Below are 24,136 nucleotides of genomic sequence, written 5' to 3' on the forward strand. Positions count from 1 at the left end.
AAGGAAAGAAGCAAGGAGTGCACATGGAGCTTGATTAAGGGAAAACCTTTTGTCTCCTCCCTCCCACATTTTCAGTTCCAGCCTTTGATACAATTTAGGGAGAGAGACTGCATCAGCAAAAAGCAGAACTTATGTAGGTACTAGATGATTACTACTAATATTGAGTAGAATATAAAGGGACTTCACTGAAAAACACTTCTAAATTATTTTCAGAGTTCTGAATCTCTCATTTACTGATATAAAAATAATGTATCTAATTAAGGGCCTGGAAAGGAGAATGTCTCCTCTGATCTTTATCCAGAAATTTCCCTAAAATACTCCACTTTATAATACAGACTCTGCATAAATTTACTAACTTTCCCTAGGATAAAAAGATGGCTTAAATAACTATTAAACACCCCAAATAACTGTTTGCTATGTAAATGGTAGGTCTTTATCATAATTGAGAAATTTAGAAAAAGTGAGGAAGCCAAAAATAATTTAAATGAATCCAAATTTAACTTAAAACAATTAAATCTATATGAAGGGATGAATAAAGCAGTGGAGGTGTAGGCGGTGCGACAGCCGCTGGAGGGCAGCGGAGGCGGGTTCGTGTTTCCCGGGCCGAACGGGGTTCTGGGGTGCGCGGGGCCGGGCCCGGGAGCGCGGCCCGTCCTGTCCTCGCCATGAGGCCGCAGCAGGCACCAGTGTCCTGGAAGGTTTTCATTCAGTGAGACTACAGCAGTGGCACCCGCTGCCAGTTCCAGACCAAAGTTCCCCGCGGAGCTGGAGAACCGGATTGATAGGCAACAATTTGAAGGAACAGTTCGAACTCTAAATAACCTTTATGCTGAAGCAGAGAAGCTCGGGGGCCAGTCCTATCTTGAGGGCTGCCTGGCTTATCTAACAGCGTACACCATCTTCTTGTGCATGGAAACTCACTACCAGAAGGCTCTGAAGAAAGTCTCCAAATACATTCAAGAGCAGAATGAGAAGATCTATGCTCCCCAAGGCCTCCTCCTGACAGATCCCATGGAGAGAGGACTTCGAGTTATTGAAATTACTATTTATAAAGACAGAGGCATGAGTAGTGGAAGATAAACCATAGGATTAAAGGCCCACCTCCAGCTGGGACCCTCACCTGTCCACCGGCCGACCGCAGAGTGTCCCCCACCTCCTCTCCAGAGCATCATTCCTTCGTATCTGCTGCCAGAGCCACGGTGCCATTCACTCCAAGGACTGACTTTGTAAAATTCCACACCTGGAGTGACCTCTAGTCACTCAGCATCCACTTTGTGTCTCCAAATTGTGTAGGACTCTGTAATCTTTTGATTAGTTTTTGAGAAAACGCAATGAAGCATTTCACTTTTTTTATTCAAAGCCATTAATAAAATATGCAGTTGGTCAGCCCAACACAGTTTATTTCTTACCTGCCACCAGTGCCAGTGGTTCTCGTCATTCCTTGGGCTTCAGCAAGTCATAAACTAGCCAGTGCTCAGTCTTACTCCCCCAAATTCATAAAATGCTTTTCTCCAGGATTTTGGTGAAGGGTGGGCTTTGTCCGGTTTTGCTAATGCATCTCCCAGATTTCAGAGAATTACCAGTTTTGCCATGACTCAAAGCTTAAAGATCAAGTTCTGCTGTTCAGTTTCTCAAACCAAAGCTCATTGGAAAAATAATGTATAATGTTACTTGTTTTATTATAGCAATTCCTGATTAAAGCAGTATTTAATGCAATTTCCAGGTTTTTGTTTTTGGGGTTTTTTTTTGAGAATTCTGTTATTACTGCATTACCTTGAACATTGGGAAGATGTGGTATGTGTTGCTTGTTCCGTATAAAAATAAGTAAGCACAATAAAGTGGATGCTAAACCATCAAACACAAATGTCCCTGCTGTGTCCCTGAATGAGCAAGTGTTAATAAATATTTTAATTATAGTTTTGTTATAAATATAACTTAAGAGAAAAAAATTTGATAGGAATAATACTATATATTGCTAATTTTTAACTATCCCTACTGGCAAACCTTATGATTCCTAGACTTTCCTCATATACAGTATTCAGTGCACAGAAATATTATGATTGGTTCAAGTTCAGTAAGTTAAGTGATTTCCAACTAAAAGTCTCAAGTCTGGGTCACTGTTTCTAGTTCTTTTTGGCTGTGTGTTCTTAGTATTGGGACTTCCTGTGCCCTTCATCTTTGGGGTTTGAGAGCACTGTATTTGGGAGAAAGTTAGGACATATACTAGGAGAGAATGAAACGGTTAAAAGTTTTAGTTTCAGAGATATTGTAGGTGCTAATACTGGATTTAACATTTCAGATTTAATTTCTTTTATGGGTCTGTTAGTTATTCAGTAAATCCCATAGGTCTATGTAATATTTTAATTGTATGAAACTTGTTACTTTATAGCCTATAATAGTGTCTGTCTGCCTTTTAAACCCATTGCAATAACTTTGCTGAAATATTAACACATTAGTAAAACTTTTCTTAAACAAACAAACAAACAAAAAAACAGCAGTGGATGCAGACTCACTAATAAAAGGGAAAAGTTGGCAATTTTAAATGCATGCAATTATATTGATATGCTAATTTAAATTTTATGTAAAATATTAATTTGAATGAGTATGAAATAAGTATTAATTCTAAAAATAACACTTGTATGCATATAATAACAATATTTAACTAAAATTTTTATTAATTTGCAAAGAAACACTACTAATTGATAAAGAACATAGTTTTTTCTATTACACTACTAAAGTCCCAATTCCAACAAAACACATCAAAATTAACATATAATTATGATTCAATTTAAAGTTCCATCTTTAAACTCTTCATAATCTTCTTTGGTAAACAGATCCAAAAATAGGTTAACCCTAAATAAAAGATGACAAAATTGAATCTTGTTAATACAAAATGTCATAATCAGTAGTCACTGAAAAATTTTAACATTTCTAAAACTGCAAAGCAACAGTTAGCCACTCCCTACATTTACTGTTTTGATTTTTACTTTCTCTAGTTGACCATAAAAAGCTTCTGATGGACTCAATATGTAACTCATATTTTCTTCTCCACTCCAACTCCTGCCAATACCCTTGGTGACTTCAACAGTCCCAATTACAAGAACTGTGACACAAAAAAGACTATATCACAGGCCTTTATCTCCAGGCCTCTCACAAGCACTCACAAGCAAAGTCGCTCAAAAGCAAAGTCACAAGCGCTCACAAGCAAAGTCACTTCAGCCACTCACAAGCAAAGTCATTGCTTGGATGGTCACTGTCATCACTTGGAACTTCTACTTTACTTCTAAGCACTGGAACTCCTAAAATATTCCCAGCTGATATACATATACTTCTATACCCCTACTTTTTTGTACCCCTATACTCTCACTGAACAAGGTCACTGTCCTTTAAACTGTTGATCCCTTGATCTCCCACAAGCTTCATTTGTATCCCCCCAAACTGACAATCATTTCTCTCATTACTCCTAATTAAGCCCCTAGAATCCCTCTTCGAGGGACTGAGACTTCCTCTTCATCCTAGACGTTGCCTGACATTCTGTTCTCAGTCCTCTCCTCTCCCTCCATCCCCGCATTGAGGTTTCATCTGCATCTACTGCTAGAACTACATATGACCTTTATGCAGTATAGATATCACACTGGATCTGATATGACACTTCCAATTGCTTACAATTTTCACCTGAATACCTATCGTCTAAAATTGTACGTGCCAAAATAAAACTCAGTAGCTTCACAAAACCAGTTCTTTCTCTTGACTTCCTTATTTCTTATCTGCTCATGCTCAAACCTTAGTATCATCTCTCATACTGCCCTACATGTAGTCATCTGTATCCTCTCCACTCTCATTAAGTGCATTTCACTTTTCCCTTGGACTGCTGTTACAATCCCTAGATTTTCTTGTTCACCTTTTATCTTGCCTCTATTCCAAACCTTTTTATAAAATGACACTGGATTCTTTCTAAAATGCAGATCTGATCAACCCACTGCTTTAAAATGTTCTATACTGATGATATACAAGATATTTGCGTAATTTCTAATTATCTTTCCATAAAATACTTATTAATTACAAAATGAAAAATAGTAACTATATATAGTGGAGAAATGGACATCTTAACCAATAGATCAAAGTTAACATCCTCAATAAGGGATAAATGAAAATCACATGACTCCAGATGTGATGTTCTGAGAAGGAAGTAACATTACTTATATAATGTTCCAGCCAAAAATGCAAAATATGAATCAAATCATGGGAGGTATCAGCAAGTCCAGAGGGATAATCTGAAAAATAATTGGCCTGCATTCTTCAAAAATGTCAATGTCATAAAAGACAAAGAAAGGTTGAAGAACTGTTACAGATTAAAGAAGACTAAAGAGACATGACAATTAAATGCGATACATGACACTGGACCAGACCTGCTAACAGGAAAAAAATCCCATCAAAGACATTATTGGCACAAGAAAAAACTGGAATACAGACTATAGATTACATAAAAGTTTTATACCAATGTTAAATTTCCTGAATTTGATAACTGTAGTGTAGTTATAAAAAAGATATCCTGGTTCTTAGGATATATACACTAAAGTATTAAGGGGCAATACTTGATACACATAACACACAGAGAAAGACAGAGGGGGAGTAGGATAATGATAAAGTGAAGTGGCAAGATGTAAAAATCGGTGAACCCAGGTAACGGGTATTCTGGAGGTCTTTGTATTCTTCTTGTGATTTTTATGTACATTTGAAATCACTTGGAATAAAGGGTTACGAAAATGTTCCATGTTTCTTCATTGCCTACTGAACTGAGTACATATCCTTGGCCAAGTATCCATGTGAGACCATTTGAAATACATTCTCAGTACATTGTATACCTTTCTTCACTATGACTACCTTGAAAAGCTTTAATCAAGCTGTATATTCCTAAACATTTTTTGTGACTCCATGAATTTTCTCATGTCCATGTCTTAAAGTATACTCCCTTCCCCCACATTTCCACTTATAAAAGTCTAATTTCTCTGTTCCAAAGCCCATCTTACTTACCTTTTCTACTACTTTCCAAACCCCACCAAACTGGGTGTAACCTATTCCTAAGAATTGAATGAGCCCAGATGATTAGTAAATCAGGGCACAATTGAAAAAAAAAAAGTGGGGGGATGACATGCTCAGTTTAAACCATGTGGCATTTAAAGGTAATTGTAGAACAGCCTAAAGAAATTCAGAGGCACATGACCAGAGGTCAGAAGTAGGATAGAGATTTAAGGGTCATACACCCAGAAAGAGTAACTGAAGTTATAAAATGGGTGAGTTATCTCAGAATAAATATGTAAAGAGACAGCAGGACCAACAATTACTCCTAGGGAAGCATTTGTTATTAGATGGTAGCAAAAGGGACAAATAAAAAATACATAGAAAATATGGTCAGAAAGGTAGAAAGAGAACCATGACATAGTCTTCAGGATAATAAGAAGAAAAATTTGAACAAGTAGTAGTAAAACAATATTAAATGTGACAGCATGTTCAAAAAGAAAAGAGAACTAAGCAGAGATATGAAAAAGAAAAAACATAAAACTTGGACCATAAAGAGAGTAGTTTCAATAGCGTTGTGAATATGAGGCCCAAATGAAGCTTATTAAATTTCAACAAATATTTAATGAGTGCTTTCTATGTGTCAGACACTGGGTTTAAGGAAGGAAACAGGCTAGAATTAGCAATGGGTATACATTAAAGGTTGGAGATGGTAGGATGTAAAGGGGAAGGAAAAAGTCTACACCTTTTCATTGTTATCTAAGTGGATTCTTACCAGAAGATGACAAGAAGATTCATTTTGTGTAATTTGAATCTAGGAACAACATAAAATATAAGGAAAATTCAAGTTGGTCTCTGGCATTGGCTTTCCCATTAATAAATATATAATAAGGAACAAGAATTATAATACATTTTTAAAATATAATTATTAGTTTCTATAATCAGGTTAAAAATTGTAATAAAAATAATGAATTACAAGGATACCTTTCATTTATAAGAGGCTATTTCTGGAAAACACAGCATATTATTTTAAATTGCTAAATAATCCTTACAAGATCATATTACAAGATCATTGATATTTAATAGAAGGTCTATTGCTGAGGCACAAAAGAACCCGACAAGTTCAAGGTAATGGCCAGAGCAAAATTAGATGTGATCTAGTACATTTATTAGAGTAATTGGATCTGGATTAACACTCAGAACAATGTCCAGGGTTTGTGCACATTTCTCTGCCTGTTCAAACATCTTTGTCACCTAAGAAACCACTGACAACTTTTTTCCTCTTAAATGCCCTCTGCTTCATTCTCCTTCTTAAATGGATAAGAAAAATAAAACAGAGTATCACTAATGTGAACATTAGTTCATGTACCATGATTGCAAACAATTTATGCTATTATGGATGCAATATTACAATAACAGTAATGAGTTTCCAGTGTTACACTGCTTACAAAATGGCATTCTGTTTTAATTATCTTACGAAAATATTCTTCACAAAATCAAATTATGCATATTTACTGACTGTCAATATAAAAGTTGTCCTTGAGTGACTGCACTAAAAACTTATAGAAGCATTCAGCATGGTAATATATGTATTAGGACATGCATGTAAAGGAAAGAAAATGCCTTATGATTTAGCAATTCATGTTACATAAATTTTATCCAACTTAATTGTTTGAGCATCCAGAACTTCCAATTACTTTAATAAACATACTAGATTACATCTAATTTTGCTCTGGCCACAATATCAACTCACTGATGCAGCTTAAAACATGGTTTAATTTATGAATTGTTTTCCAGGAATGAAATAATGACATCAAGGCCATAACTCAAGGGCAGATTTTGCTAAATGCATTAAATTGGATTGCAGCATCATGAAAAGGAAGTGACTGTATGAAGCAACACAGAATTTATACTTCTATAATACAATTAAAATGTTTTTCTTCATCAATATGGATGAGTTTTGTAATCTGTATTAAAAATTTGGCATTTTAAAAAAAAGTTGGCATTCAAATTTAATAGACAAGCGTGTTCCCTTGACTCAGTCAGTTCCAGTCAACATTCACCTTCTGCACTCTTCCACACACACATACACCTGTGGTCTACTCTACACTTAATGCTTTACAATGCATTGACTTTTCATTACAATGAACAGTGATAATATGGTAGCCTTTTTTCTATAGCTCTATACATTGAATGTGACAATTAGGAAAACTACTGGTCTAATGTAATCCAAAGGTAACTAAACTATTAGAGAAGCCAGTTCTCTTTAATGCAATGAAAATTGTGTTAACTTACTTTCACTACATAATTTCAGCCTAAGTCTGTATTTTTCATTTTCTTCAAGCATTTTAGAAATGACTTTGTACACTCCATTCCATACTGACACCTTAAAAAGGTAAGCACAGTTAAGGAACACTGGGCAGAGAATCTGGACGACATTGTGATGTAGGCAATTGGGAGTGAGCCAACTGTGTTGCATGCCAGTTTGATATTATCATTATAAAGCAATATTATACTTAGAGATCTAAAAATTAAACATGATTGTTTTCCCATATTCAGTGAATTCTCTGATATCTTTTTCCAACTTCCTAGCATTTCCTCTCTGCAGTATTTAAATTAACTGTCCTGGTCGAAGGCAATGTCTTTCAAAGGCAATATCTAGTAAGTCCTATGGTTTCAACATACTCAATTTTGTTTTGAAAGGTAGTAAAAATAGCGAATTTCTATTCCTATGTCTATGTCTAAACCACTGGACAATGATATGATTTTTAATGTATTTTATTCTACTTAATAATTAAACATTTCTCCTAGGACATACCAAAACAAACTTACTAGAGAACATGAATATACTAGAATAGGAAGAATGGAGACTATAGAAGCAGATAGATCTAGGCTCAAATTCTGGCTTCACCACTTAACCAGTTGCTTGACATTGGGCAAGTGTTTTAATCTCATTTAGGAATAACTTCAAATACTGGATTATTAGCATTAATGAAAAATATAGGTAAAGCACTTACCCCAGTGTCTGGCACAAAGTAGTTACAGGTAAATATTGGCTATTGCCCAAGAGGAATTGGTTCTTAGAAGAAAAATTTCTTAGTATAGTGGGAAGATTATATGCTCACTCAAAATACACTTGCTGCAAGGATTAGTCACTTTGAATGCTATTTTATACTATACATGTATTAGAAATCAAACAAACTCAAAGCTCAGAAATAATATAATTTTATGTGTCATTATCAACTAACAGTTTCTTTAAACTGAAGTGTAAAATATATAGTGGTAAACAAAGATTAGTAGAGTAACTGATCTTGAATATGTTTAATTAATTTTACTTATTTATTTATTTTTGGCTGAGTTGGGTCTTCATTGCTGCACGCGGGCTTTCTCTAATTGCCGCGAGCGGGGGCTACTCTTTGTTGCGGTGTGCGGGCTTCTCACTGCGGTGGCTTCTCTTGTTGTGGAGCACGGGCTCTAGGCACACGGGCTTCAGTAGCTGTGGCTCGCGGGCTCTAGAGCGCAGGATCAGTAGTTGTAGCGCACGGGCTTAGTTGCTCCGTGGCATGTGGGAGCTTCCCGGACCAGGGCTGGAACCCGTGTCCCCTGAACTGCAGGCAGATTCTTAGCCACTGAGCCACCAGGGAAGTCCCTTGAATATGTTTAAAATACTCAAAGTTACCATGACATCTGGACAGCCAGACATGAAAATGGTTCAGCATAAAGGTTCATGCTTGTCAGCTTTCCTGCTAGAAACTTGTACACCCCTTGCCTTTAAAAGAGCAATATGACACCAATAGAGATACCTTTTTCTTTTCTGTGAAATCCATGATTTTCTTATGTAACACTATCTGAGTTTGTTATATTCTATGGAACATATATTTTCATGCTTTGAAAAAGCTCACAGTCAGCTACATTTTGATTAAAATGCGTTTTATATCTTCAAACACTGGAAGGACTATTCTTTATGGTTAATAAATATTTCCAAACCCAGTTTCATTACTGCTAAATTAATTCTATTTTCTCATCTCAGTAAATTAAATTTTTCAAAAGATGGCACTATTTTTAATGTCTTGAGTATCTTCACACGTTTGTATTTAGACAGGTTAATCTAAAATTCAAAATATCACTCATTCCCCTTTACAATAATATACCTTTTTCTTTTTCTTCATTATTTTGGAAGCTTCATTCAAAGGTATGGGGAAGTCAAACTTTTCAGCTGAATTCTTCTGGGTTAAACCTAATTAAAAAAAAAAAAAAAGAGAGTCACAAGGTAAAATATCAAGGTCAGCACAGACTTTAAAGGATTCACTATCCTGAGAATTGACAATTATAAATGTCTCTTGAGCTCTCTTTGGGGATATTTACACTTGTTGGTATATTTCAGATCACTAGATAATACCAGTTTACCAATTAGCTAATACTATATTGGAAAAAAATAAAACAAGAAAACTAAGGATAAAGTACCTTGGGGGTGCCTAGGAGATCTCCTTCCTTTACTGATTTGAAAGGTGAGCCCCCAAAAGGACAGCAACAGAGTAAATAAATACCAAAAACCACATCTTGCCCCAGGTTATCTCTATAGTCTTTCTTCTCTGTTCAACTCCAGGTACACATTATGCTTCCAACTGCACAGGAGACCATGTGGTTCCTCAAATACATCTTGTTCTTTACCCCTCCCAGTCTTTGCACATGCTGTTCTATTGGGCTAGACCACTGTGTGCATGCATGCCTGTACACACACATACAGACATACACACCTGCCAGGCAAATGTCTACCTGCTCTTCAAGACTCAGCCCACACATCACCTCCTCTCTACAGCCTTCCCTCAAACACCCACAGCCCCACAAACAGCGGGATAGACAGCACTGGTTCCAGGAACAGGTTCCAGGGACACTTTGTTCACAGCACTCAGCACACTTTTATAGCATGTGTTTATACTGTTTCTGCCACTAGGCTGTGACCTCCTGGAGGGTCAGTGTCACTGTGTGCCTTATTCATCTTTCTATCTATGCTACCAGACACAGAGTAGGTACTAATAAAGGTTTGTCAGAGTGATAAGCTTCCTGACTCTACTCACTAAACCATGCTGCCTTCCCAAATATTAACTGTGAGAAGAAAACCTAAGGGATTGTGTGTCCAAAGACAAACCTGTACAACAATGAGCATGTGTTCCCTGAAAGCTTTTATATTTATTCTCCTTTTCTCTGTAACACTCTATATATACCCCAACCCTTCCCCACCTCATTCCTGCCCTAGCACCACTCTATACCAGGCTTTCTTCTACTCCTCCAATACTTAGCTTTCCAGGGTTGGAGGGCCTTCTCTGATTCCACAAAGCACCCTATGCTCAGTTATCATAGGAATTATCACATTGTTTACTTGAGGAGTATGTTCTATTCTTCATTAGAGGTCCAGTACTGTATAAATTAGATACACAATAAATATGCTGTTTGTTGAGTGAAATAGAGTATGTTCTAAAATGGTATGTCCCTATTTAAAATGATGAAGGGGAAAAACCTACAACCAAAATTACTCTACCCAGCAAAGATCTCATTCAGATTTGACAGAGAAATTAAAACCTTTAAAGACAAGCAAAAGCTAAGAGAATTTAGCACCACCAAACCAGCTTTACAAGAAATGCTAAAGGAACTTCTCTAGGCAGGAAACACAAGAGAAGGAAAAGACCTACAATAACAAACCCAAAACAATTAAGAAAATTGTAATAGGAACATACATATCGATAACTACCTTAAGTATAAATGGATTAAATGCTCCAACCTAAAGACGTAGACTGGCTGAATGGATACAAAAACAAGACCCATATATATGCTGTCTACAAGAGACCCACTTCAGACCTAGGGACACATACAACTGAAAGTGAGGGGATGGAAAAAGATATTCCATGCAAATGGAAATCAAAAGAAAGCTGGAGTAGCAATTCTCATATCAGACAAAATAGACTTTAAAACAAAGACTATTACAAGAGACAAAGAAGGACACTACATAATGATCAAGGGATCAATCCAAGAAGAAGATATAACATTGTAAATATTTATGCACCCCACATAGGAGCACCTCAATACATAAGGCAAATACTAACAGCCATAAAAGGGGAAATCGACAGTAACACAATAATAGTAGGGGACTTTAACACCCCACTTTCACCAATGGAGAGATCATCCAAAATAAAAATAAATAAGGAAACACAAGCTTTAAATGATACATTAAACAAGATGGACTTAATTGATATTTATAGGACATTCCATCCAAAAAAAACCAGAATACACTTTCTTCTCCAGTGCTCATGGAACATTCTCCAGGATAGATCATATCTTGGGTCACAAATCAAGCCTTGGTAAATTTAAGAAAATTGAAATCGTATCAAGTATCTTTCCCGACCACAACGCTATGAGACTAGATATCAATTACAGGAAAAAACCTGTAAAAAATAGGTCTTCCCTGGTGGTGCAGTGGTTGAGAGTCTGCCTGCCAATGCAGGGGACACGGGTTCATGGCCTGGTTCAGGAAGATCCCACATGCCACGGAGCAGCTGGGTCTGTGAGCCATGGCCGCTGAGCCTGCGCATCTGGAGCCTGTGCTCCGCAACGGGAGAGGGAACAACAGTGAGAGGCCCGCATACCGCAAAAAAACAACAACAACAACAAAAAAAAAAAACTGTAAAAAGTACAAACACATGGAGGGTAAATCATACACTACTTAATAACCAAGAGATCACTGAAGAAATCAAAGAGGAAATCAAAAAATACCTAGAAACAAATGTCAATGAAAACACGAGGAACCAAAACCTATGAGATGCAGCAAAAGCAGTTCTAAGAGGGAAGTTTATAGCAATACAATCCTACCTTAAGAAACATGAAACATCTCAAATAAACAACCTAACCTTACACCTAAAGCAATCAGAGAAAGGAGAACAAAAAAACCTCAAAGTTAGCAGAAGGAAAGAAATCATAAAGATCAGATCAGAAATAAATGAAAAAGAAATGAAGGAAATGATAGCAAAGATCAATAAAACTAAAAGCTGGTTCTTTGAGAAGATAAACAAAATTGATAAACCATTAGCCAGACTCATCAAGAAAAAAAGGGAGAAGACTCAAATCAGTAGAATTAGAAATGAAAACGGAGAAGTAACAACTGACACTGCAAAACTACAAAGGATCATGAGAAATTACTACAAGCAACTATATGCCAATAAAATGGACAACCTGGAAGAAATGGACAAATTCTTAGAAATGCACAACATTCTGAGACTGAACCAGGAAGAAATAGAAAATATGAACAGACCAATCACAAGCACTGAAATTGAAACTGTGATTAAAAATCTTCCAACAAACAAAAGCCAAGGACCACACGGCTTCACAGGCAAATTCTATCAAACATTTAGAGAAGAGCTAACACCTATCCTTCTCAAAACTCTTCCAAAATATATCAGAGGGAGGAACACTCCCAAACTCATTCTACGAGGCCACCATCACCCTGATACCAAAACCAGACAAGGATGTCACAAAGAAAGAAAACTACAGGCCAATATCACTAATGAACACAGATGCAAAAATCCTCCACAAAACACTAGCAAACAGAATCCAACAGCACATTAAAAGGACGATACACCATGATCAAGTGGGTTTTATCCCAGGAATGCAAGGATTCTTCAGTATACACAAATCAATCAATGTGATACACCATATTGACAAATTGAAAGAGAAAACCCATATTATCATCTCAATAGATGCAGAGAAAGCTTTCGACAAAATTCAACACCCATTTATGATAAAAATCCTCCAGAAAGTAGGCATAGAGGGAACTTACCTCAACATAATAAAGGCCATATATGACAAACCCACAGCCAACATCATTCTCAATGGTGAAAAACTGAAACCATTTCCACTAAGATCAGGACCAAGACAAGGTTACCCATTCTCACCACTATTATTCAACATAGTTTTGGAAGTTTTAGCCACAGCAATCAGAGAAGAAAAAGAAATAAAAGGAATCCAAATTAGAAAAGAAGAAGTAAAGCTATTACTATTTGCAGATGACATGATACTATACATAGAGAATCCTAAAGATGCTACCAGAAAACTACTAGAGCTAATCAGTGAATTTGGTAAAGTAGCAGGATACAAAATTAATGCACAGAAATCTCTTACATTCCTATACACTAACAATGGAAGATCTGAAAGTGAAATTAAGAAAACACTCCCATTTACCATTGCAGCAAAAAGAATAAAATATCTAGGAATAAACCTACCTAAGGAGACAAAAGACCTGTATGCAGAAAATTATAAGACACTGATGAAAGAAGTTAAAGATGATACAAACAGATGGAGAGATATACCATGTTCTTGGATTGGAAGAATCAACATTGTGAAAATGATTGTACTACCCAAAGCAATCTACAGATTCAATGCAATCCCTATCAAACTACCACTGGCATTTTTCACAGAACTAGAAAAAAATTTTTCACAGTTTTTATGGAAAAAGAAAAGACCCCAAATAGCCAAAGCAATCTTGAGAAAGAAAAATGGAGCTGGAGGAATCAGGCTCCCTGACTTCAGACTAAACTACAAAGCTACAGTAATCAAGACAGTATGGTACTGGCACAAAAACAGAAATATAGATCAATGGAACAAGATAGAAAGCCCAGAGATAAACCAATGCACATATGGTCACCTTATCTTTGATAAAGGAGGCAAGAGTATACAGTGGAGAAAAGACAGCCTCTTTAATAAGTGGTGCTGGGAAAACTGGACAGCTACATGTAAAAGAATGAAATTAGAACACTCCCAATGCCATACACAAAAATAAACTCAAACTGGATTAAAGACCTAAATGTAAGGCCAGACACTCTAAAACTCTTAGAGGAAAACATAGGCAGAACACTCTATGACATAAATCACAGCAAGATCTTTTTTGATCCGCCTCATAGGGAAAGGAAATAAAAACAAAAATAAACAAATGGGACCTAATGAAACTTAAAAGCTTTTGCACAGCAAAGGAAACCATAAACAAGACGAAAAGACAACACTCAGAATGGGAGAAAATATTTGCAATTGAAGCAACTGACAAAGGATTAATCTCCAAAATTTACAAGCAGCTCATGCAGCTCAATATCAAAAAAACAAACAACCCAATCCAAAAATGAGCAGAAGACCTAAATAGACATTTCTCCAAAGAAGATATACAGATTACCAACAAACACATGAAAGAATGCTCAACATCATTAATCATCAGAGAAATGAAAATCAAAACTACAATGACATATCATCTCACACCGGTCAGAATGGCCATCATCAAAAAACCTACAAACAATAAATGCTGCAGAGGGTGTGGAGAAAAGGGAACCCTCTTGCACTGTTGGTGGGAATGTAAATTGATACAGCCACTCTGGAGAACAGTATGGAGGTTCTTTAAAAAACTAAAAATAGAACTACCATACGACCCAGCAATCCCACTACTGGGCATATACCCTGAGAAAACCAAAATTCAAAAAGAGTCATGTACCAAAATGTTCATTGCAGCTCTATTTACAATAGCCCGGAGATGGAAACAACCTAAGTGCCCATCATCGGATGAATGGATAAAGAAGATGTGGCACATATATACAATGGAATATTACTCAGCCATAAAAAGAAACGAAATTGAGTTATTTGTAGTGAGGTGGATGGACCTAGAGTCTGTCATACAGAGTGAAGTAAGTCAGAAAGAGAAAAACAAATACCATACGCTAACACATATATATGGAATCTAAAAAACAAAAACAAAAAAAGGTCATGAAGAACCTAGGGGCAAGATAGGAATAAAGACGCAGACCTACTAGAGAATGGACCTGAGGATACAGGGAGGGGGAAGGGTAAGCTGGGACAAAGTGAGAGAGTGGCATGGACATATATACACTACCAAACGTAAAAGAGACAGCTAGTGGGAAGCAGCCGCATAGCACAGGGAGATCAGCTCGGTGCTTTGTGACCACCTACAGGGGTGGGATAGGGAGCGTGTGAGGGAGGGAGATACAAGAGGGAAGAGATATGGGGATATGTGTATATGTATAACTGATTCACTTTGTTATAAAGCAGAAACTAACACACCATTGTAAAGGAATTATACTCCAATAAAGATGTTAAAAAAATAAATTTAAAAAAATAATAAAATGGCATGTCCCAATTTGTGAGAAACATGCCACTGATTCTGAGTGGGGCACAGACATAGCGCTAAAGAATATTAACTCACATGGTGAGAAACTCATTCCCTTTCAAATTCTTTTTCAATCTTCTGATTACAGCTAGGAGAAAGTCTGAGTTTGTAACTAGTATGTCATTAAGACTTTTCTAAGACTTGCTAATCTCTCTTTATGACTGCAGCAACCTCCAGCAGGCAACTTATTTGGCTAGAATTTAATATTGTTTTACCTTTATTAGATTGTTTTTAATTAATTTCTATTTATGGAAAATGATACATGTTTTCCACTGAGGTAATGATGTAAAGTGTTCTAAAAAGAAAATTAGTTGGGAGGAAAAACATGCACCTATTTAAATAAATACATTAAGTAAATGATAGTGCAGATGATGTGCAGATAAAACATAGGAAAATAACTTAAGTTTGGGAAACTCAGCTCTTCATATACCCATATGTATCCTTCCCTCTAAGTACCTACAACCTTTGGAATACTACACCAGCATCACTTCCAAATGTTTTCTGTTTGTTAGTCTTACATAACCTAGACATATACTCCTTGAGGTCATGATAGGAGCCATCACGTCTATCTGTATTAGTTGGGAATATAAAATATGTCAAGGAGTATAGCGGATGGGAAAAAGAAAAAAGGCAAAATTATTTCTTCCACTTATTTTGTGTACTTTACTGAGGCTATGGCTCCAGTGTATACCATAGATTTTTGTCCCAGCTTATGCTTCAAATCTGCCTCTCCTCCTCTTTCCACACACTCTGACCCAGTCAAAACACACTTCTCCTTCTTCCCAAATCATTATCCATCCCTGATCCATACTCAATGCTTCACTAACATGTTTTTCCTACCTGTAATCCCCTCCTGTCTCAGGAATATGTGTAAATTTCATGGAGCTACTTCCACCACCACGAAGCCTTCCTTGATTTCTTCATCCCCAAATTATTCACCACCTCCAAAGCATTTATTTGTACCTCCACAACAGCATTCAACATCCTCTACTATATATAAATTATGGGTATGTATCTCAAGTTCTGTGAGAACAGGGAACCAGCTTGACTGATTAGTCTTGTTTGAAACATTAGAAGAGTTACCTGACTTGGCTGCCCCTGGATTTCTAAACTATAAGACATCTCAAACGGCTTAAAAGTTTATCTTCCAGAAGTGTCTGTATCTCTGATAACTCGACTCCACCATTCAAAAATCTGCAGTGATTATAAAATTAGAGTCCCCAAGGCATTCCATAATGTGGTCCAAAACTAATTTTTCATTCATTCAATAAATATTTAGTGTATGCACTATGTGCTAGACACTGGGCTGATCACCTTCTCTTCCCTTAAGCCATTTCTGCTGACTGTGCCAACATATACTGGGCACCTACTCTATACCAAACACTGTGCTAGGCATTCTGCATGCATTACTTCATTTAATCTTCACAGTAGCTCATTAAAGTAGGAACTATTATCCCCATTTTACAGAAAGGGAAACTGAACATCAGAATAGTTAATTAACTTAGCCAATATTACACTGCTAGTAAATGAGAAAGCCAAGATTATGACTTTCTGACTTCCAAGCCAATGCTCTTGATAATATCCACTGTCCCACTAGCAATTTCTCCATTCATTACCTTGATTTCTTCCTTCTATGTCTCCCTTTTCCTGAACTACCAAAGCCCTTCTAAGTTGTCTCTCTTACAGCACTGATGCCTGCTAGTTTATATTTCCATTATTCACATTATTCATTTATAAGTCCCTTGAGAATAAAATATTTGTCTGATCTATCTGTGTCACTAGCACCTGACTTAGTGCCTACAGTATGGTAGATGTTAAATAAATGTTACTGAATGGGTTAATAATTCACCTTTGTTTCCAACAGAGAGCCAGACAAAAGTATGCAATGAATGTCCACTTAACGTTAATACTAAATACATCCAAGAATGAGTAAAATCATTAAGCACTTAGTGATTTTACTCATTTTACTTAATGAGTAAAATCATTAAGCACTTAAGCACTTTCTGGCTTGATTGAAATATAAGTCTACCTCAGGACCTCCTTCCCTTGACTCTATTGTTGGTTTCACAAGCACAGCAGAGTGGTCACCGAAGTTAATGGCTCCATCATCCACCCAGCTGCCCAGCACATAAACTTCAGACTTGGCCTCAACCCATCCTTCTCCCTCTTCCAGCCAGTCATCAGTCCTGTCCATTCTGCCTCCATTGCCACTGTCTTAGTTCAGGCCTTCTATCTTTCTACTTTATTACTGCCTCAAAACTGGTTTCTGGCTTCCAATCTCTCCCAATCCCACTCCCTCCCCGTTATCCTCCCTCCAGCTCTGATCATGTCACCCCTGCCACAAAGGAATGGCAAAAAATTCCAAAATTTCAGGACCAAACTTCAAAACAAACTGCATTATTGTTTGTTTCCCAGAAGAGAAGCCAACTAGAGGAAAGCCATTCTAGGTCAGCACAAACCAGCTACAAGAGCAGAAAGCTGGTTTCACAATCTCAGCTCTTTGCCATCCTGTTATTTCTACCTGACTTATGTGGGGATCTCCAGCACTAATTCATGCATCCTTTCCCTTCCCCGATGAGCTTCTTCACCTGTTTTTCAATGTTCTTCACTTCCAATCCACTATCTTAGTGCTGGACTACTATTTGTCTCTTTGATCTGTTGGTGCTAATGCAATACCAGATCCATTTTATTCTTTCCTCACTTCCTGCTCTCCCCCCTATAAAGGTGAAGAGCTCACCAACACCACCATACTCTCTCCAATTCCTAGAGTAAACCTTTTATCTGTTTTTATTATTCAAAGGAGGGGGAAACCTAGTGCTAAAGTGTCTTATACTACCCCTAAAATTTTTTAATCACCAGCGCAGGGGCCAAAAAAGACAAAAAACCTGAGTGCCTTTTAGCAATGGGACCTTTAGAGGAGCATGAAGTCTAAAATAGTGCCCCTGATGAAGGATCTCTGAAAAGCTTATTCTCAGGAGTCAATCAAGTTACACAGAGTACAGTTTTATACTATAGTAAATTTAAGTAAGTTAAATTATCAAAGTAAAATTAAGTAAGTTCTGAAAGGATACCAAAAAATATATTTATATATTTTTCAACTTGAGCTTCAGTCTTGCCTGCCTCCAATGCAATCTCCCGTATACAGCATGAACTAAGTAAATCTGACCCTATTACTTCTCTTGTTCAAAACCTTTCAAGGCAGAACTTCTGGGTAGCTCTAGACGATGTGATGGGGTTGGGGGGAGAGGCAGGGTATAGTAATCAACTTCCCAAAATTTCTCCCCAAACAACTTTACATTACAAAAATTCTACACAAAACCACACCCTCAGCATTACTTGAAGACAGAGAACGCTGGAAATGAAAAATAAATGTAAGCAAAACGAGAAAAGTCATTACATCGTGGCACTATGATCCCATTTGCTCAAACCTCACCCTAAACAGGGTTTTGTGGCCAGCAAGGAAGAGAAAGGAGGGACCCTAGAAAAGGTGGCTGCGGGAGAGCTGGAGCAACCAACAGCAAACTGAAATCCACCCTAACTCTGAAAATACTAGAAGATAACCAGGCAGATCACAGCACAGACTATAGGAAAGAATTTCAATGTACGATTTAAAGGGCCAGACGCCAAAAACGTGCACTTTAATGAGACTGATTTGGTTAAAGGGGCAAGCATGATTTAAAGGGATAAAAACAACTTAAAGGGACAGTCTTCCAATCTCTTGGCTTATGGAGGAGAGAAAGAACCAAAAGGAAAGCTCATAAATTAGGTCACAAAGAAAACATCAGTAACGTCCATAAAGTGGAGACATTACAAACAACACTCTGATCACATGCAATAAAACTAGAGTTTACTAGGAAAAAGAAAAAGTCCTGGAAATTTTTGAAAAATTAAATCTATTAAGCAACTCTAGAGTGAAAGTGATAATACAAACTGAAATTACAAAAAAATATATTTTTAAATGGTGACAATAAAACCACTATACATTAGAATCAGTGGGATTTAAAGTAGTGGTTAGAAGAAAACTCATTGCACTAAACACTTTTATCAATAAAAAGGAAGAAAAAAATTAATTAAATTTCTTGCTCAAAATAAAAGCACACAAGAACAAAGTAAACCAAAAGAAAGTATACATAAGGAAATAATGAAGTTTTATCTTTATTATTTACCTTTATTATTGAGGAAGAGACTAAAAACAAAATACCTAATTAACAAATCAAAATCCTGTGTTTTTAAAAAAATTAACAAAACACTGGTGAACTTGATCAAGGACAAGGAAGAAAGCACATACATCAAAAAAAAATGAAAAGGGGGAAATAACCATTGAAACACAAGGAATTTTTAAAAATCAAAAGACACTATTTTGCAGACCTCTATGCAAATAAATTTGGAAACCTAGATGAAATGGATAATTTCCTAGGAAAATACAGATTACCAAAATTGACCCATTAGAGTTGGAAAGTGTAAACAGACCAATTTCCATAGAAGATACAGAAAAAGTTATTAAGGAATTATCCCACAAAAAGCACTAGACCTAGATGGTTTCACAGAATTCTACCAAACCTTCAAACACCAGATAGTCTCAATGTTCTATAAATTATTCCAGAGCACTGAAAAGGAAGGAAAAGTTCCTAATTCCTTTTATGAACTAAGTATAATCTGATACCTAAACCAGATGAAGAAGTACAAAGAAAGAAAAACGACCCTGTCTCAAATTCCAATGCAAAAATCCTAAACAAATTATTAGCAAAGAGAGTCTAACACTATATTAAGAAAAAAGTACATCATAACCAAGTGGGATTTATTTCAGGAATGCAAAGTTGGTTCAATCTTAGGAAATCCATTTGTATCATACACCATGTTAATAAATCTAAGGAAAAAATATTATCTCCATAGATTTAGGAAAGCCTCTGACAAAATTCAACACCCATTCTTAGTAAAAACATTGAATGAAATTAAAATTGAAGAATACATTTTAATGTTTTAAACATACACCCCCTTAGTCTTAAAGCCAATACCTTATTTAATGGGGAAATACTAGAGGGATTTCCCCTAAGATCAGGAACAAGGCAAGAATGCTCACTATCTCCACTATTATTCAACATTCTATTCATGGTATTAGCCAGTGCAATTAGACAAAAAAAAAAAAAAAAAAAAAATCAACTGCAGGCATAAAAATGGGTTAAAAAGAAATAAAATTATCTCTATTTACAAATAATATGATAGTATACCTGGAAAATCATGAGCATTAATGACAAAACTAATTCAAATAATAAATGATTTCAGTGAAGTACTAGGATCAAAAATTAACGTACAAAAATCAGTAGGCTAAGTGAAAGAAGCCAGTCACAAAAGCGCCAATATTCTGTGATTCCATTTATATGAAATAGGCGGAATAGGCAGATAGGCAAATCCAGAAATTTGCAAATTTGGTATTTTCCAAATTTGCCTATTGTCCAGAATAGGCAAATCTATGGAAACAGAAAGTAGTTTAGTGCTTGTTTAGGGCTGGGGTTGGGGGCAGTGAAGGGGCACGGTGAGCGACTAGTTGCTAATGGGTACAGGGTTTGTTTGAGGGGGTAATAAAAGTGTTCTAAATTGATTTTGATGATGGTTGCATGACACTGTAAAAAAATATTGAATTGCCCGTTTTAAATGGGTAAACTGAGCGGATTGTAAATTACGTCTCAATAAACTATTTTTTCTTTTTTTTTTAAGCACAGGTAGAGGGATGGGCTCTCAAAAAGAGGTAGGACTTTTCCAGGTGATGGAAATGTTCTAGATCCTGATTGTGGTGGTGTACTATCAGGTGTATAACTTTGTCAAATCTCCTGAAAGTTGTTGGGTTTGTTTGTTTGTTTGTTTTAATCAAGAGGCTTTATATACACAAACAATGAACATCTGGAGGACATTACGGAAGAGGAAACCCCATTTACAACAGCAGAGAAGATTAAATACCTAGGAATAAATTTAACAAGATACATGAAAAACCGATAGAAGGAAAAATTTTAAAAACATTCCTGAAAGACACAAAAGTTGAGTGAAAATGGAAGGACATCCTCTCCTCTCTTTTCAAAGAGGAAGGGACATCATTAAAGATGTCGGTTCTCCTCAGGCTAACTTATAAATTCAGTGAGTCCTGAAAGGAATATGGACACACACGCCAAGGCCCCCATCATTCTGAAGGACTTCAGCGGCTCCATCCAAGAGCCTCCCCTCTCGGATTCGGAACTCAAATGACCTTCACTTGCCCTTCAGCGCCCTCTCGGGGCAACACCGAAGCGCAGGTCGGGATTGTCTCTCAGCCTCCGGACAGACAGGAGGGCCGACCACTGCCCGCGGCCAGCGCCAAGGCCTCTGAGCGACACTACGAGCCCGGAGCGGCCCACCGGGAGGGAGGCTGACTGGAAGCTGACAGGGAGGCCGCGAGCTGAGAAGCCGACCGCCCTGAGACTCGGACCCCAGGCAGGACGGCTGCCGAGGAGGACGGAAAGGCGGGCTGACCAGCCGGCACCCTCCACAGGCCGGGGGCCCCCTCCCGAGTCCCCGCCCGCCCGGCCCTTCGCGCCACCTGCATGTGCCTCCTGCCGAGGCCGGCTCCGCGAGCTCGACGCCCGCGCCGGAGAGGAGGCCGCGGGGGCCCTGGGCGGGGAGCCGGGGCACAGCTCCCCGCCGCCCGCTGCCCCCGGCACAGCCGCCTGCGGCTCCTCCCGGCTGCGGCCGGCCCCGAGCCCGGGCCTACACAGACCCTGAGCCCGGCGGCCGCCCAGCTGAAGGACGGCGCCGCATTGGTGCGAGCCGAAGCGAGTCACGTAGACGAAGCGCGTCCGGTCCCGCTCCTGCTCACGGCCCGCCGCCGTCATCGCTGCCTTTTTCGCGCAACCGCCGCGCAGTGCCCTCAGCGGCCAGCCCAGCGCGACTGGGGGCGGGCGACGCGCGGAGGAGGGGGCGACCTGGGGGCCAGACCACTGTGTGTGTGAAGGGGGGACGGGTAGAGCTGAGGGGCTGGACCACTGTGCACTGTGTAGGGGGTGAGGGGCGAGCTGTGGAGCAGGACCCTGGGGGCGTGGGGGGCGGCAGGTGGGTTGGGGCGAGATGAGGGATGAGGGAACAAGTAGGGGAGTGAGAGAGGCTACAGAAACCGGTCACCCTGTGGGCAGCGGGGAGAGGGGAGTTTGGACCACTCTGCACGGAGTGGGGAGCAAGAAGGTGTTTGGTTGGGGGGTGGATGATGGACCACTCATCTGAAAGGTGGAGTTAGAGTTTGGAGACCAGATCACTTAGGGGTGGGGAGCAGACCATGACGGGCAGATCTCTCTGAGAAAATGAACAGAACCAAGAGCAGGTTGGGGGGAGAGGGAAGAGACCAGGTCAAGTAGCTTTACCATGGACCATCTCTAAATCCATACAGCATTTTACAGAAGATCTGGGGCTCCAAAATGTAGAGTGACGTCCCCAAAGTAATAGACAGTGACAGAGACATACACTCTTAAACTTCAAGAAATTGGATTATAAATATGTGTAGAAAAGTGCACGAATCATCAGTATACATTTGGATAGATTTTCACGCAGTGAACACACCCACGTAGTATCCGCTGAGGTTAAGAAATGGCGCACCGCAGAAGCACATCACGTCCTTGCCCAGTCCCAATCCCTTTGCCTTCTTTCCTGATTTCAAACAGCATCAATTAGTTTTGCCCATTGTGTTTGACTTCTTTTACTCTGTATGTCTATGAGACACAATTTATTGCATAAGTTTATACATCATTTGAATATACTACCATTTATTCATTCATTCCACTGTAGAGGGAAATTTGGTTGTTTCCAATTTAGGGTAATCATCAATCAGTGCTTCTGGGAACAACTATATATATATAGTTGAATATATGTTATAGGATATGTACCTTAGTGTGGAATTGCTTAGGGTATTCATATGTTTAGCTTTAGCAGCTACTGACAGACAGGAACCTGAAGTGGTTGTACCAGTTTTCACTCCCACCAGCAAAGTATGAGAATTCCAGTTGCTCCACAGGTTCACCACCCTTTGGTGTTGTCAATCTTTTTCATTTCAGCCATTCTAATGGATGCGCACATTAGGACTCTCCAGAAAAAGAACCAATAGGATGTGTGTGTGTAGACAAGTCCATAATCTTCAGGATAGGTCAGCAGGCTGGAGACACAGGAAAAAGTTGATGCTGCAGTTCAAGTCTGAAGGTCTTCTGCTAACAGAATCCACCCTTCTTCAAGAGACATCATTCTTTTTCTGTTTTTTCTATTAAGGCCTTCAACTGACACCATAATGAGGTCCATCCATATTATAGAGAGTAATCTGTTTTACTCCAAATCTACTTGTTTAAATGTTAATCTTATCTAAAGAATACCTTCACAGACACACCTAGCATGTTTGACCAAATATCTGGGTACTGTGGCCTGGGCAAGTTGACACATAAAATTAACCATCACAATGTGGTATTACTTTCTTATAATTTGCATTTTCCTGATGATGTGTGAAGCTGAGCTCATTGGCCATTTGGATATTATCTTTTGCATTTTAATCTCTTGCCTCTTTATTTTTTTGGCTGTACTGGGTCTTTGTTGCTGTGTGCAGGCTTTTCTCTAGTTGCGGTGCACGGGCTTCTCATTGCGGTGGCTTCTTTTGTTGCAGAGCACGGACTCTAGGCGCACAGGCTTCAGTAGTTGTGGCATGCAGGCTCAGTAGTTGTGGCTCTCGGGCTCTAGAGCGCAGGCTCAGTAGTTGTGGCACTTGGGCTTAGTTGTTCCGCAGCATGTGGGATATTCCCAGACCAGGGCTCAAACACGTGTCCCCTGAATTGGCAGGTGGATTCTTAACCACTGCACCACCAGGGAAGTCCCTCTTGTCTATTTCTATAGGGGGTTCTCATAATG

General features: G+C 38.4%; 1 protein-coding gene and 1 pseudogene across 1 annotated transcript; one reads left to right on the top strand and one right to left on the bottom strand.

Moving 5' to 3' along the window:
• Positions 1 to 561: 561 nt before the first annotated feature.
• Positions 562 to 1,991, top strand: LOC101280906 (golgin subfamily A member 7-like; annotated as a pseudogene).
• Positions 1,992 to 6,075: 4,084 nt separating this feature from the next.
• Positions 6,076 to 22,092, bottom strand: C3H5orf47 (chromosome 3 C5orf47 homolog). The gene is made up of 4 exons (XM_049707862.1): positions 21,744 to 22,092; positions 9,171 to 9,256; positions 7,315 to 7,405; positions 6,076 to 6,116 (listed from the first exon to the last, which is right to left on the bottom strand). The coding sequence occupies exons 1-4, from the start codon at positions 22,090 to 22,092 to the stop codon at positions 6,076 to 6,078; spliced, it is 567 nt and encodes a 188-aa protein (XP_049563819.1).
• Positions 22,093 to 24,136: the final 2,044 nt, after the last annotated feature.

This window comes from Orcinus orca, chromosome 3 (assembly GCF_937001465.1).
Source record: "Orcinus orca chromosome 3, mOrcOrc1.1, whole genome shotgun sequence".
Classification (NCBI taxonomy): Eukaryota; Metazoa; Chordata; class Mammalia; order Artiodactyla; family Delphinidae; genus Orcinus; species Orcinus orca.